The sequence below is a fragment of the Glandiceps talaboti genome, chromosome 8 (assembly GCF_964340395.1).
Source record: "Glandiceps talaboti chromosome 8, keGlaTala1.1, whole genome shotgun sequence".
Taxonomy (NCBI): Eukaryota; Metazoa; Hemichordata; class Enteropneusta; family Spengelidae; genus Glandiceps; species Glandiceps talaboti.
The window spans coordinates 12,057,625-12,073,736 of NC_135556.1; the positions used below are offsets into that span (position 1 = coordinate 12,057,625).

Below are 16,112 nucleotides of genomic sequence, written 5' to 3' on the forward strand. Positions count from 1 at the left end.
GATTTGATTCTAAATTGAAAATACAAATATATGAACTACTGCAGTTCTAAGAATACATCTGATCAAAGTAACAACTCCTCCGGGGGGATCGAAGAAACATTTGTTGTGTGGTTCGTGCCAAGCAAAGCTCTTCAATCAATGCATCATTAATAATTCAAATGACTAAAACACCGAATATTCGATCTAACTGTCTTCGACATACTTGCATGTACATCGTATAAATGACATGTAAAGGTCAACGCTAGAAGAGACTATGCAGTCACATACATACATCGTCCAAGTGATAGCTTACGGAAGTTTATTGAGCGTGAAGTACGATATCGCTTATGAGTGTCAGAGGAGCTCTGTCGTCTGCTGTACTTTTTTTTCAGTCGCCAGATAAAGTTGATAAACTATTGATCGCACTCACAAGAAATCGCCTTCGGAAAAGGTCTAAGACTACAGAATTTAAATATCATCACAAACCGCCATAGTTGATAATCAGTATTACTACTCTCTAGATAGATTTCTTCGCAAGCTTTTATATTACAAAATCGGCATAAATGAAACTTACAAGAAAATTCTTCTGTTACCATGGTAATTATTTTATCGTAATTAAATATCTATGATGTTGGATGGTCGGTTTAGCCTTAGGTTCTTCTCTTCTTAGTAACTGTATATCATGGGGTAAGGTTGTACTGCTGTACGTATCTAGATCTTTCTTGCACTCACTCACTCACTCACTCACTCACTCACTCACTCAGTCACTCACTCATGTTGTTCTCGTTTTATTTTGCGGTCATTAAAAGAACCCTTCTTGATCTGTTTAAGCACATACCCCTAGGCAAGTCTAAAAATTAATACCGAGATTCGATTCGATTCGATTATTAAGGGATACTGGTGAAAAGTATCTCTCCGCCCAAACAATTTATACGCAAAGAAGAATATAGCTATGACATAGCAAAGTATAGGCCCTGACATTGGTTATGACGTTATTCAATCGAAGTTCAAACTATTCCATTTTTATTTCGCCAAAACCTTGTTTGTGGTTTTTTGATATCTTGATTCTTTCATCGTGATGTGTTGTATCTATGGAAACATGGTATGATTCTAGAACTACCCTTCCTTAAGCCATGTTTAAAGTGGTCATATAGATAACAAATAGGATTTTTTATTCATACAACTTTAAAATGTTTTTTTTTCTACTTGAAAATGGAATGTAAACATTTGTAAATCAATAAATTGCCAAAAATATTATTTTTTTTAAACGTGTAAAATGTTTGTTATTGTACGTACAATTACAAACTTTTCAGACACTTTCTAAGTTTTTACAATTTATTGAGTTACAAACAAGGACTTGGTATATGTTGTTTCGCATTCTTTTTAATGTAAAAAATCCAAAATAAATACCCATTAATCATCCATATGACCACTTTCAAGAATAGTCGCAAATCCAGTCTTCTAATCAGGTTGTTTAGTGGACTCTAGTCAACCTTGACAGAATTTCAATAATTTAAAGTCGACACTCTCGAAATGAATGCACTGTTTGTAAAACACTTTACTATTATCTGAGGAGTCACACTTCCGTGCAATACTTGAAATTTCAACGATTTTTTAAACGTCACGGTGCCAGACTAAAAGTACCGCATCGCAGTGCATTTCCCGTTGAGGGAGATTCTGTGAGTCGCGCTCGTCTTTGATTCCTTCATCAGCAAAGCGTCAAATTACGTTTATTAGAATCAAATCTGTCAGAGCTAAGTATGATTTTGAATACGTCAACCTACCAATTTATTTTTGAAAATAGCTCGGGCGATGAATATAATGGTGTAAAAATGCCGCGAGTAAGGTCTGCATTAAGTAAGGAGATTGAAATTAGATTTACTTCCTTTTATTACAGTGATGTGGAGAAAAAAAGCAAAAATTTGACGAACATGATGAGATTGAATACTTTAATTACTGATTTTAACGATCGGAAGGTACAACATTAAATATATGTTTCAGTTTTAATCCTAAATTAAAGGTATAATATGTCACCAGTGGGGACAGATGGTTTATTATCTAATTTCAGCACACTTAATACTCAAGTAACAAAGTATGCATTAAAACAACAAACGGATTTACCATGCGTCACATCCACCACGTCGCTAGATCCTCTGTCTAAAATTGCCGCGCCTTTCCGGACAGCGGTTATTTCCAAAGTTAATTACATAGCAGGTGTTGTTGAACGCAAACTCGATCCGACGGAACATGACATACATCCTTTATCTTTTGTCACACCCGAACTGCCAACAGAATGGACGTAGGTGGCGCTCGTCTCTATTTCGATCTTAGCAAAGTGTACATATTGATATAATAATTAGATCCGTTTCGCTGCCATAGTAATTCATAGACGTCATATGAAGACAGAAATAATTCAGTTCACATCTTTGAGGAGCTCAATGTGTCCAATTTTAATTGAACGTCGTTGGCCAATGAACGAACAACAATATAATAGTAAAAAGAGTTAATTGCACGGTAGATCCCAACTTGGACTACAAGAAGAACGTGCTGGGTACAATAATGAAACGAATGACAAATAAGTACTTGAACAATGACATTCAGTGAAATTATCCATTTATTTGAATGCATGCACAGATTCCAATTCAGGTAATTTGCTATCATAAGCTTTGATTGCTATTCTATGTACAAACTCGTATATACAAGGAAGCAATGACAAGAAACTCCAGCATATATAATGATAGCAGAGTAAATGGATAAATCCACTATTGCTTTGAAATTGGCAGCTTTCTTCAATTAGATCACAGTTACCATTTCTATTGAAAAACAGAATCATCATTTTCTCTGTAGAAGTGTTAAAACATCCTTATGTCGTTTGAGGTATAGTGTGGTAGGTAGGGTAGGTAGAATTTTTTTTTCATTTTTTCATTTTTTTTCTTCATGTGTGTGTGCCTACTTATGTTTTCCGTTGTTTTCCAAATAGTCTCTGTGTTAGTGGCTTCTTCCCATCAGATGTACAAGCATTACAGATTGGAAGAACAGTTTTATATATTGTCGCTTTAAGTTGTTTTCAGTTTCCACATCCACTATTTCTTGCGAGACTTCACAGTTTGCGCGATTTTATTATTTTTTTCACGAGTATGTAAAACAAAACTTTAGAGTCGGCAGTGAAAAACTAGGTGGGTTCGGGTAACCGCAACCAAACAATATCTTTTTAGGCCTAAGGTTACGCCCTGCTTAACAATACAGTTTGCGTTTTAAAATGTTCTTTATATATGTATATTCAAATTCCGATCCTCAAGTGTTTAATGGGTAGTTTCAAATGGCGGAATTCAACGAGAAACATACGTTGTGAAAAGGTTAAAGGTCAAGTAAAGAAATGGACATCAACACTTTTACATTTTAGTGAGAAATCTTTAAACTAGCAAAAGTCCAAGAATTTCCAAATTGTTCGATATATAGTTGTCTTTGCTCTTCGTATTGTTTTAAATGGGTAATTTCAAACCGTATAATTCAAAGAAAACATACGCTGTGAAATGTCAACTACAGAAAATGATACCGTTTTACACTTTAGTTAGAATCCGTAAGCGAGGACAAGTCCAGAAATAGCCATATGCTCGATGTGTGCAGTTGCTCTTTGTTTGTTTGTGTGATAGTTTTTTTGTTTTTTCATATTCATTCATGAAACAACTTTGGATAACAGTAATAATAAATCATAATATACACTTCACACATTTCATGTCTTTTATATTAACTGAAGTACCTGTTTGATAAGCCACTTTTATTAGAGCTAAAAGAAAGGAACATATGGCGACGACCGATGTTGGAATTTTAAAATATTTCTACTAAAATCCTCTTGACATAAACAGATTCCAATGTGCTCAAATGTTCCCGTTCAGCCACGATGACATTATGTCAATCGTGCTTATTTAACCAATATTCTAAACGGTTACCCGACCCCACTTTTCACTACAGACCCTAAACATTTTTTACGTATTTGAGAAAAAAAATAAAATCACGAAAATTATGAAGTCTCACGAGAAATAGTGGATGCGGAAACTGAGATCAACTTAAAAAGACAATATAAAACTGTTCTTCCAATCTGTAATGGCTGTACATCTGATGAGTAGAAACCAGTAACACAGAGACCATATGGAAAACAACGGAAAACACAACTAATTGAAATAGACACTCACATAAATTATGAAAAAAGTATACATAAAAAAAGTCTTTCTACCCCACCTATTCTAAAATTGAGTGTAATCACATATTTTTTTTCTGAGACTTAAGCTAAAATTTGAACATGACTGACCGAAACTCTGCACTGTAAACCTTACAATCCACAAATACAATATAAATTAATATATAAACATTGCCCATAAGAAAATTCGCACTATACACCCACTTCAAACTTTTTTTCTCCTTTTACAAAAAATTAACTTTTGTGTGCATCTAGTTACTAGTTACTATAATAAAGTGATCAATGAATACAAAAGCCATCGATTTTGTATATTGACTTTGGCTAAAGATGTAATTTTATACGCTGAAAAAAATAGATTATCCCATGAGGACTTTGATTAGTGAAAATAAAACAACCCGTGCGCCTGATGGGATTGTATGCACCAATGGAATATAACCTATCCATTTACATCGTGACATTACATATCCGTTCGATGGCTCAAAATGAGATTGCTGAAACGATATCTCGTTAAATACATAGACCATGGCTAGAAGTTGGTAAATGCCAAACAAGAATGACACATGACTCGGAGTATGACAACCATCTGTAAATATGGATTATAGCATACAATATCCCCTTTCCACACTTTCACCTACACGTCTGGCGTCTTCAAGTCTTCGTAGGCATTTACACGTACTTTCCATCTATAATAGTAATGAGTTTGTCAGTCGTTTTTTTCGAACTAGTTCAAAGAATTGTTGTCTGTGAGTTCAGTCAGTCTTTATACACATGTGTTGAAAGTTCACAGCTAAACTGAAACGTGAAAGAACGTGAACGTGTATGTTAGACGTACGTACACATACACACACACATACACACACACACACACACACACACACACACATGCACGCACCCACCCACCCATGCACACGTATAAACTTGCGTGTTTTCAAGCGTATATGCATGTATGTATGTATGTATGTATGTATGTATGTATGTATGTATGTATGTATGTATGTATGTATGTGTATGTATGTGTGTGTATGTATGTATGTATGTATGTATGTATGCATTTATGCATGTATGTATGTATATATGTATATATGTATGTATGTATGTATGTATGTATGTATGTATGCATGCATATATGTATGCGATAATTTTTCAAATATTTTGAAGCTATGATATATTCAAATTTCACTTTATTAAGACTCGGAGGAAATGAAATCAGAGATCTATACGAACGGACATGGGTTTACTTCTAACGCATAAAAGACTTGTTAAAATATTTCAAAACAATTTTTCAAAATTAATAGTTGCAGTCATGCAGGTGACTGGGAATAACTATTACATGAAAAAATCACTAGCACACCGTACAATGCCATCCGCTGAAGTATACCACCGGTAATTCAAAGGGCAAGATAATCTATGTCCATGTTTACACTGTGTTTAGAGCCGGAATTTGGTCGAGACTGTAGGAAATTCATTCGTATGCTACTTCAGGAAGTTTCATTATCAAGTCCGTATATAGATTTTCTGGGTAAAGAGAGCGGTGTGGTTGCCGCCTCTGGAACAATGTATATTCACTTTTTATATAATACACGAAACGGCTGTTGATGCAGTTATGTGTGACCTCAATGACCTCCCATAACTGTGTTATCTTACAATGTTTGAGTTTGGGGCATAGGAGATTTCCCAATTTCCACTTTGGAGACACTTTACGACTTTACTGTGTGCCGCGCTGTAACGCCTTATAACCTTTGGGGCCGCGATTGAAATATTGCATGAAGAATCACTTTCTCTCTTTATTTTGTAGCAGTACCGGATTTGGCTTTGACTAAACAATTTTGTACGATATTTAATGATAAACAATGGCTTCTTCCTCGTCGAATGTCATTAAATCTATACGCACACTAATTTTGACGCAATTTAAAGATAGAGACGCTATATATTACTCAGGAAATGGACACAAATTACAGGGGGAGGGGGGGGGGTAGTTTCAGGAGATATGTGCCTTAAAAAAGATTGACCCTTCCTAAGACCATGCACAAAACTTACTGACACCCCCACCACCACCACCACCACCACCACCAGTCAGTCATTGGAATATCGATGATCATAAACATCATTGTACAAAAATAGTGATCCTCCCTTCAAACACTTACATAAAATTGATCACCCTTCCCAAAAAACACCGGACCCCCCCCCCTTTTAATTTTGTTCATTCCCTTACACTTAAGCATTTTCTTGACTGTCATCCGTTATTAGCCACTTACAAAATTCCAAAGCGTCGTAAACCACGCGACCCCTTCGCTATAAAACTAGAAATCCATCTACTCTTCCACGGCAGCAGAAAATTGCTTGTTATTCGCGAGAATGTGTATCGTCGGAGACGTGTTAATGTTTCAATGGCGTAATTACGTTAAATGTTAAAAATTGTTATTGAGTCTCATATTTCTGTTGATTGACAATTAGGATGTCTACAAGAAGCTTAAAAGTTATTTCTGTTAAAGTCTCAGAGAGGAGAACTGTACAGATAATTATTTAGAGCCGAACAAGCTGAATTTACAAGCGTTTTACTCGAGTGAAAATGATTACATACAACTTGGAGTAAACTACTCAAATATAAAATGATGGCGATGTAGCCATCAATGGCACCACAAAATCATTTTCTATCATTGTTAGCACGGTCAGTAGTATAATAGGGGTTACCTTAATATTTTAGCATTCACATTATGTAAATTTATGTAAATTATGTCGTCGACTCCTTCATATATTATATCCAAATTTATTACATTTGTTGTGAAATTATGGAAAGATATGTTGACCTCTTTAATTATGGAGGGATTCCATAGAACAAAGACTAAACGCCATCAATGGTAGAACCGGATTGTACTGGTAAACCCAGAGTATAGTCAGTTAACAACCATTCCGCTGAGAAAGCGCATAAATTAACCCTTCTCCCACCCCAACTCACCGCACAGCACAACACCCCTGCGTGTACAGAATACATGGCGTTGTATGGGGAGATGCGCGATGCGTCTTGGAACCGGCAACAGGTCTATGCCCGATTTGAGTTCTACCAATAGCAAAATGATTAAAAGATACCTATATATATACAGCAAACACACAAAAAAGTGCTACAAAAACTATAAACTTAACTTAGGCCCCTTTAACTAAAACTTATGATACAAACGAAAGACATACATTATAATGGATTAAATTCCTTCAATAGTTTCTGTATTATAGACAGATAATAAAAAATAAGAAGAATTTTTTATATTACATGTATACTAAAAAGTTGACATAAAGTCCAAACTACTCAAGAGCTCACACATTACTTTCAACTTTAATCACTCAGCGCTTTTTGATTGTCAAAATCAATAAAATTTGAAGGTATTAGTATTCTGCAAGGTTACACAAAATTCTTAAAGAGTTTGTCAGCTATCTTTTTCAATTTGTGAGTTGGAAACGGTCAAGGGGTCACATGATCTCTGTTTTTTGTATCCCCTTAAAACAACAATGAATTCCATTGATGGCGTCAGCTTCTGCTAAATAGGTTGATGAGTTTTACAGTTCCACTCTTGGTTAACTCCAGGGGCTACCCATGCACTGAATAGTTGTATTAAAGCTTCGAACGAAGTGCTCACGGCGGATTTTATTTTACTTTTTTTTTCTTCTTCTTCTTTCAAGTCAGGAAGTTATGACTTGATGCAATAACACGTGAGGCAAATCAATACATGAAATCACGTAATGCGATTTGCAGAATGTATCGCATATCGTCTCGACTTTAATAGTCATGGCATGGTGTTGGACCATATCCGTGCGTGGGTAGGTAGACTTTGTCACCACGTTGATGATATCTTAAGGTTCCTTGTCAAATGTTGTATCCTGTAACCTTTTTAGTTTTCAAAGTGAAGAAATTTAACATGTCGTCTGGGGAACACATTCTTTGTTTCAGCACTGTATTCATTAAAATGTCTGGCCTTACTTAACCTCATGGTACACGTAGACACACTCTCTCCATCTTCCATATTAAAAACTCATTATCGAATCATTCATTAATTCAACGAAGGAAACAGTTTTTAAAGGAAAAATACATAATCCTGTCTGAGTCGTCCTATGAATAATAATGTGAGTAATAAACTCTGATAAAACACATTTATTTGTAGTTCAAAAAACGCACCATCTAATCATTAAAACTGTTAGACGATCTCCCGACAACCTTCAAATATTCCGGAAGCAATGTTTCAAAAGTAGCTTGATTTTTTAATTGGTTTTGAGTACAATATTGAACTAATTAGCCCCTAACAAGATCGAAAACTTCACTTCCTGGTGGTGTAGTGGAGTTCAAGTAATGTGTTTTCCAAGTCGACTAAATATGGTGACCTTGATCCTGTCCAGATGAATAATATCCAAATTAAATTAGCGTGACGACAAAAATGTCTCTTTCTTCCCTTTTCGTGATTTGAGTCAGAAATAAAAATGTTTTTGATGAATTCTTATTCCTATATTGGTGATAAACTCATTATATGAAGAAAAAGAAAAAGTAAGCAGCTTATGTCGCCATCTGCAAGTAATTCGTATGACTGTACTAAAACGCGTGTGTAGGGCACGTTTCGGTCACATGAACGACAAACACACTTCTCAAATATTGTCCACCTTTCTTCTGTCGGATCTTTTACAAGGTCATCAGAGTAATACTTGCCATAATTACCTAATAATGAATTTTGAGGCTTTACACACAATGTCAAATATGCTGGTAGAGATGAGAAATAAACTAAGTGAAACAAATGAAAAGAAGTTCTAAATATATATTTGTTTCTCATTCATTACAACCGTTTTCCTGAATATGATCAGATATTATTCCCAATACTTTCCTAATTATGCCCACGATTTTCCTTTCTCATCTAACTTAAATGCGAGTAAGATAGGGAGCCCTGACACTACGAGTCAAAGACGAGCAGTGACAAATCTTCCATGACACACGATGAGTCCGTTGATTTTCGGGACGAATGATGAGAAATATTGGAGAATTATATAATTGTACCTATGCAAACTTAATTTAAAAATTATGACGTAATCGAGCACCGCAGAACTAATGACGCGCGTAGTCCTGACGTAGACAACTAGGGTATAAATCCCGTTTTTTTAGTCGAACCTGGCATGCGTGTTGTGTAATAATGATTTTAATCTCAGATACCCAGAGTAAGAGTTTGAATTTAGACATCTTTTAACATTTTACGGCTTTCAATACTGTCCTTGTCGAAGAGCAAATGAGGTGAATGAATTACCCAGACGACAAGCAGACTACATACGTTCACTTCACTTATTTCGGTCGCCTAACCCCATTCCCATGTTGAAATATGTTGAAGAGTTGAGCGTCGAAAGCCTCATGCATAATTTATGCAAAAATGTATGAAAGGCGACAGTCATGCCAAACAGTGGGAAAGTCGTATGTTCATTGAATTTACAGTTAAAACTAATCCCTGCGTATTGTAGGGTCCGTTGGGAATATGGAATACCTGCAAATAACAGGTTTTCATTTGAAAAGGATCATATTAATCTAAATATTTTTAGAGAGATTTTAACATGCAACAGCTTGTGAGAAACCTAATATGCAAATTAAAATCAGAATAGCGAAGCTACAAGCATGTTTTTAGAAAGAATATTTCCATATATTCAGTTAAATGGTAAAGTATGTCCACAAAACTGTCCGGTTTTTTCTTTGCATGGTCCGTTATTTACGGGACGCGGGACCATGTTTCTGTATTCACCTTGCCGGTTGTACAGACGAGAGATTCCACTGGCACCTGATATAAATTATAAATGAATAAATGGCGTAATTTTATTATTAATACTGCGTGTCTTGTTGAAGAGACGCAGATTGGCAAATAATAATTGAACACGCATCAATAATCGTCGTACTAATGTAAGCAGTCTTTCAAAAAGAATAAAACATTAAAAACCGGCATTCTAATTAAATCATGTCCCCGTAGAGGTCGAATCCCGCTTTGCAAGTTAATGAATACATTCAGTTGTCCGAAGGTCAATGCATTGTCTTGCGTTTTCGCTGCATGTTTACTATAATACATGATGACGTACTAGTATTACTTATTTTTTGCGTCACAAATATTTCGCGAAAACAGGGTTAAATGACCGGTTGGTCAAGTATCCGAAATTGTCCGCATTTTTTTTTCATTCACTAAATCTAGCATCACATTTTTTAATGACTGAAAAACCCGATAGGATTGTCACGATAATCTGAAACTCGTCGACTGGTAGTTTGTCATGAACGTATTTCTAATAACCCTTTTGTTGACTTTTGATGGTTTTTCTTCTTTTTTATAGATTATGCATGAAATTTTAAACTAAAAAATTAATATAAATTATGAGGCATTATAAGTTGTCGATATGTTGATCTACTTCCACCACCACATCTGTTGAATAACTAGCCTATGGGTGAAAGCAAACACAAAATGTGTGCGTCGGTTAGATTTGTTGGCTGGTGGATGTAACTATTATTACAAATCCGTGGCAATGAACTGAATGAAGAACAGTGAAGTCCCAAATGTCATTGTCACTTACGGGTCATGAGGCGTCTCAATCTCTGCCAGCTCTGGGAATTAAAAGTGACGAAAGTTCATATCAGATACGTTTTTACACCTACGCTGTCAGCATACCTTATCGATGTGGTCATATAACCTTGTCTGTCCGTCTGTTTGTTTGTTTGTTTGTTCATTTGCGTCGGAGTGGTGCGTTAACATTGCTGTTTGTCTACTTGTGGTTCAATAACCACATAAATCACCGAAAAAAGTAATAAGTTGTCAGCAAATTTGTCAACACCTCCAGCAGAGTTCCACTTCCATTAAACTTCTGCCCCCACGTAGAGAACGCAACCACGCCTCTAACTCGTTCAACCGCTCTTTTTCCACGTACACTCTGAATACAAACTTACTGAAGCGAAACAAGAAAGAATTGGTGTGAAATTTTGATTTTCAAATTTTATCACAGGTTTGGGAATACTACTCTCTTTGTTATCTTCAGTTTGCCAAGCAGGGGAGCTATCCACGGGAGGTGATATTTTCAACGGGACCTGTCGTCAAAACAAACACAAACAAATTAAAACTCGTATATGTCACCCATTTCCATTGATCTAATTTAAAAAGATTTTTAATTTCGGATCCTCGAACCAGACTTTATTTATGTTACTGAACACATATTCTACCAGATATGGAAAATTACAAATTCAACGGGGCTTGTATCAAACGAAAGTGATCAAAGAGTCAAGATATTATAAAAAAAAGGAATGACCCGAGAGTCAGTATGAAGTGTACAGGAAACTAGGCGGGAACGGTGCAGTCAGACTGTCGTCTGCAACCAGGATCTGAAAGCGTCATTAGTTCCAATACTACACCTGACACACATAATAGGCTTTAAGTTAATACTTTGAAACGAATCCTAAACCGTAAGCCACACAACTTCGCACCATTGTAAATATTACTTCATAATAAATATTTTTTTCTAAAGTTTCTGGATTCAAAACATAAATAATATTTCATCATATCTCTGTCGACATATGTTGTGCATTAAAGTGGCCATATGGATTGGGATTGGCATTTGTATTCCTTTCGGATTAAATTTTAATTTAGAAAACAATTTTATCATAGCTTCCTACTTGGAAAATTAATGCGGAATAACATATGCCAAGTCTGTGTCTGTAACTCAACATATTACAAAAAGCTATAAAAAATGTGTACTTACAATAACAATCATTTTACACATTTATTAAAAAATAAAATTAATTTCATTACAAACAAGAAGTTGGCATACGTTGTTTCACAGTGATTCTTCAAGTAGGAAGCCATGATAAAATTGTTTTATAAAACTATTTTTCCAAAAATAAATGCCCAACAATCCTCATCCATATGGCCACTTTATTATTTTGATAAATTAAATTTGTTCTATAATATGAGGAGAATCAGTAATTAGAATTCCCGGTTTGTAACCCCTTTATTTGTGTTCCATTAATATGGATATTTTTACATAATACAGGAATTTTGATAAAATTAAATACGTTTTTGAAATACTTTAGACAGTAAATTTGTTTTGCGACAAGGAACTTCTTTATCATAGACGCGTACGTGATGCACCCTACACCGACACCGTTACATATACATAACTCAAGCCAGATCTAGGCCTGCATGTATGTATGTATGTATGTATGTATGTATGTATGTATGTACACGAGTCAGATCTAGGCCGATAAATACTCGACTCAGATCAAGGCCGACATGTACTCGATACGCGATTCAGATCCAGACCGATATGTATTCGATTAAGATTTAGGTATGTACAAGCATGTACACGAGCACATCTAGGTAATATGCGTGTACTTGAGTCAAATCTAAGCCTATGTACGCGAGTCAGATCTAGGCCTGTATGTATGTATGTACTCGGGTCAGATCTAAGCTGATATGTACTCGAGTCAGATCGAAGACTGTGGGTACTCGACTCAGAAAATTTCATTATTCTTTCATTGCTTATATTTGAAATTTTTACAGAATGATACATAATGATAATAAATACACATGCTTGTACATACCATAGAATACGGTTATTGTTTCCGTCTTAAGGCAGATTACCGTGCTTATATGGTGACACTGAATACCAGACCTACCAGACGACCCCATCTGTATATTAAGGGAGCGATCGTTTTAAACACCGTGACCTTTGGGGCGTGAAGTATACGTATTGGAAACATTGGGAAGATTGGAAAACGTCATACAAAATGTGTAATATTTCTGAAGCGTTGACAGAGAAGAAACAAACTGCAAAGTGGTCATATTTATAACAAGAAAAATAACAGATTTAGGGCAATTGTTGTTTTGGTGGTAAGAAATGTCTCTACGAAATAATGATGTACGGATAGAAGGGATGCACCTCCCCCCCCCCCCAGCTTCTGATATGATACTAACGGCTTACATATCCACTTACTGCCTTTTTCATGAAATAGAGCAATTAACTATTTGTTGCTGTTGTTGTTGTTGTTGTTGTTGTTGTTGTTGTTGTTGTTGTTGTTTGGATACAATATCTACGAATAGCTACATAGATTTCCTATCATGCCTATGACCTTGAAATCATTCTTTGTGTACGAATAATTTTCGTATTTTCTTGACAATTCGTCTTCCTTATAACCAGAGATGAAATCGTTGACGGCTTTATAACCCTATCCAAAGATAATTTATAGATTCCTAATTTTAAGAAAGGAGGTAGTAACATACGTGCGTTACACAAGGCCGTGTTTTCACTGTTACATTATTCTGTCTCTGTCGATTGAAAGAATTACTACATAAATTAAGCAGATGCAGACATCATTGGTAGAATTATGAGAAGGCGGTCATCATGAATCCATGGCTGCGATAAAAAAAAATGAAAACGAAGCTGCAGTAGGCACACTGGGTCACCTTTGTAAATTTCATGGCTATCGAAGGTGCAATAAAAAAAGTTTTGGTCATCAAATCAGATGATTTTGAAAATAAAGCGGTATTCAACTTCAACCCGTACCCCCCCCCCTTGTCAGCTAAAATGGCCACTCCCTGAAATATACTGTTTGGGCATCGCTACGTATAAGTGTGAATTCAGGCCACTGCAGTAGTCCCCAGTGTGTAATACGTTGAAAGAATGAGGTGGCGCGTACAAGTGTGCTATGAATAAAACGTCTTAATTCTTCTCTAGATATAGTTTCTTTTGTACAAGGTGAATAAGAGCAAGTCGGGACATTGTTCTTTTTTTCTACCGATGTCTTCTCATTGACTGTGACAATAGCTCGGCAGAATGAACCACGTTAAGTGTACCTGGAAAGAATAAATACGGACAAAGAAATCACGCGATAATAGAGATAGGTCCGATTTGATCAAGTAAAACAAATTGTCCATATATATATATGTGACCTGGTTCGATATTGTATGCACCAAGTGATCGAACAGACAGTCAGTGCGACCAGTTTGCTAATTCGATATCACCGTCGACGTCGCTGTAATAGAGTGTAAATTACTCGCGTAATAGTTCAAATGTCTTAAGGAAGACTCAGTTCAGGATGAATTCGGGCGAAAACTGATTCTGACATGAATGTTAAGGACAACGAGCGACAAGAATTTGTGTTCAGAAGGCATTCCACATCACACCGGGACAGTACTTAAAACACGTTCGCCGAAAACCAGCAGTCCACACCTAACACCTTCAATCACTCATTTGGTTTTTTTAACGACCCTTAAGCCTTGGGCTAAAAACGTTCCCTCGGATAGGGGGCAAGCTTGCTAAGTAATTATGAATGGATCGTATCACTCACTCCATATCGTGCAATCATTGAATCTGTCATGATCTCTTAGGATAAAATTTACTGACCGCGAACGAGGCTGACAGCGCAAGTGAACAGATCATTTATCGCTCTCATTCAATTCTACTGTTCACAATGCTGACTTCACCACATGCACCGTGTTTTGGCAAAACAGTTGAAGACACTTAATAATCTATTGTGTTCTTGTGTGTTCACGCAAAGATTGATGAGGGACGTTTACGATGTTTTACCCGCCCTGGAATCTTCCTTTTGTTGGTCGATATACGAGAACTATGGGATCTTCGCAACCGGTGGTATATAACGGTCTCACCGCACCGTTAGTCAATGATTCACTACGAGATACTTTAACTAAGTAAAAGGTACAGTAGCGGACAGATAGAGGTGACGTAATCACACAACCAAGAAGTCGAAGTACTAGGTATAATCGTACATTTTTGTGTGGTTATTCACAAAGTTTTGTTGCGGGAGAGAGAGAGATAGAAAAAAAAAGAACGCAATTTCCTTGGAGGTCGTCATCAGCATCGTCGTAGTTGTCGTCGTCGTCGTCCGGAAAATATAAACAGTCACTGATTTTTTTTCACGTTGCTCTTCATTGTGGAACGGTGCATGGTCGCATAGGACTCGCAGGAGATTGACACCAGAGGAACGGAGCCGTAGTTTGGAGTACAACGTGTTGCAACGTAAAGACATGAATTCTGAGCAGATGAAGCCTACATATTCACAACGTCGCTATATACTGTACTTTTTACTGGTATTCACCCCTTTGGCCAGAGGAGCTTCTTTACCAAGAAATGTCAATATCGGTAATTAATCACGTACATTATTATCTTGCTTTCTTTTCTTAGATTAGCGACAGAGAGATAACGTTACAACACCTTAGGACAATAGTATACATGCTTAGTAGAAATTTCAATTAAAAAACGAACTATGTATATCATTTTTTATCTCTTTCAAATTATTGTTTTGATAATTTTATTGGAATATATTAGTTTGATTGAGGAAACATGAATAGGTGTAGAACGTTGGGTTTCTGGGATGAAGTAATAATGTTCACACAAAACGACGCCCCAACCTTCTATAATAATGTCAATTTGTTCAATTTCATTACAGCTCGCTATGTCTATTTGAACAAATGTTTTATTACATTTGTGTAAACTACGACTGTCTTTCACAACGTTCCATTTTTTTCAACAATGCTAAAGTTGACAGAAACGATACGGTACCACCATTTCTCATATTTTATAAACTAAACGTATTAGGGTAGCATATACGACCTTTTTTTGACTAAGACGAGGGTGCGTAGGAATACATATTTTGTAAAAATATAAAATAAAATAAAATAAAATCCAGGGGGACATATGAAATAAATAACACCCTCAACAGGAAGGGATCCTAGTGGCTTGCTTTGAGATATAAACTGTAATACTGTCAACCGAATAGTCTCACATAACAACGGAGTTTACGATGTGAATGCTAGACTATTGGTGTCTACCTTTTAGGTAACTATCAGCCAGTGCCAGAATGACGCGTCATATAAAAATCGCGACTGTATATGGCCGTATGATAATGAACAAAACATAGCAATAACTGTGATCC

The 16,112-nt window shown here is 36.0% G+C and overlaps 1 protein-coding gene across 1 annotated transcript in view; it reads left to right on the top strand.

Annotated features, from left to right (window-relative positions):
- The first annotated feature begins 15,209 nt into the window (after positions 1–15,209).
- The window catches only part of LOC144438955 (glutamate receptor ionotropic, kainate 3-like), a 33,685-nt gene continuing 32,782 nt past the window's right edge, over positions 15,210–16,112 (top strand). Inside the window, exon 1 of the mRNA XM_078128186.1 lies at positions 15,210–15,319. Coding sequence (XP_077984312.1) covers positions 15,220–15,319 — 100 coding nt within the window. The 5' untranslated portion in view covers positions 15,210–15,219. The remainder of the gene's footprint in view (positions 15,320–16,112) is intronic.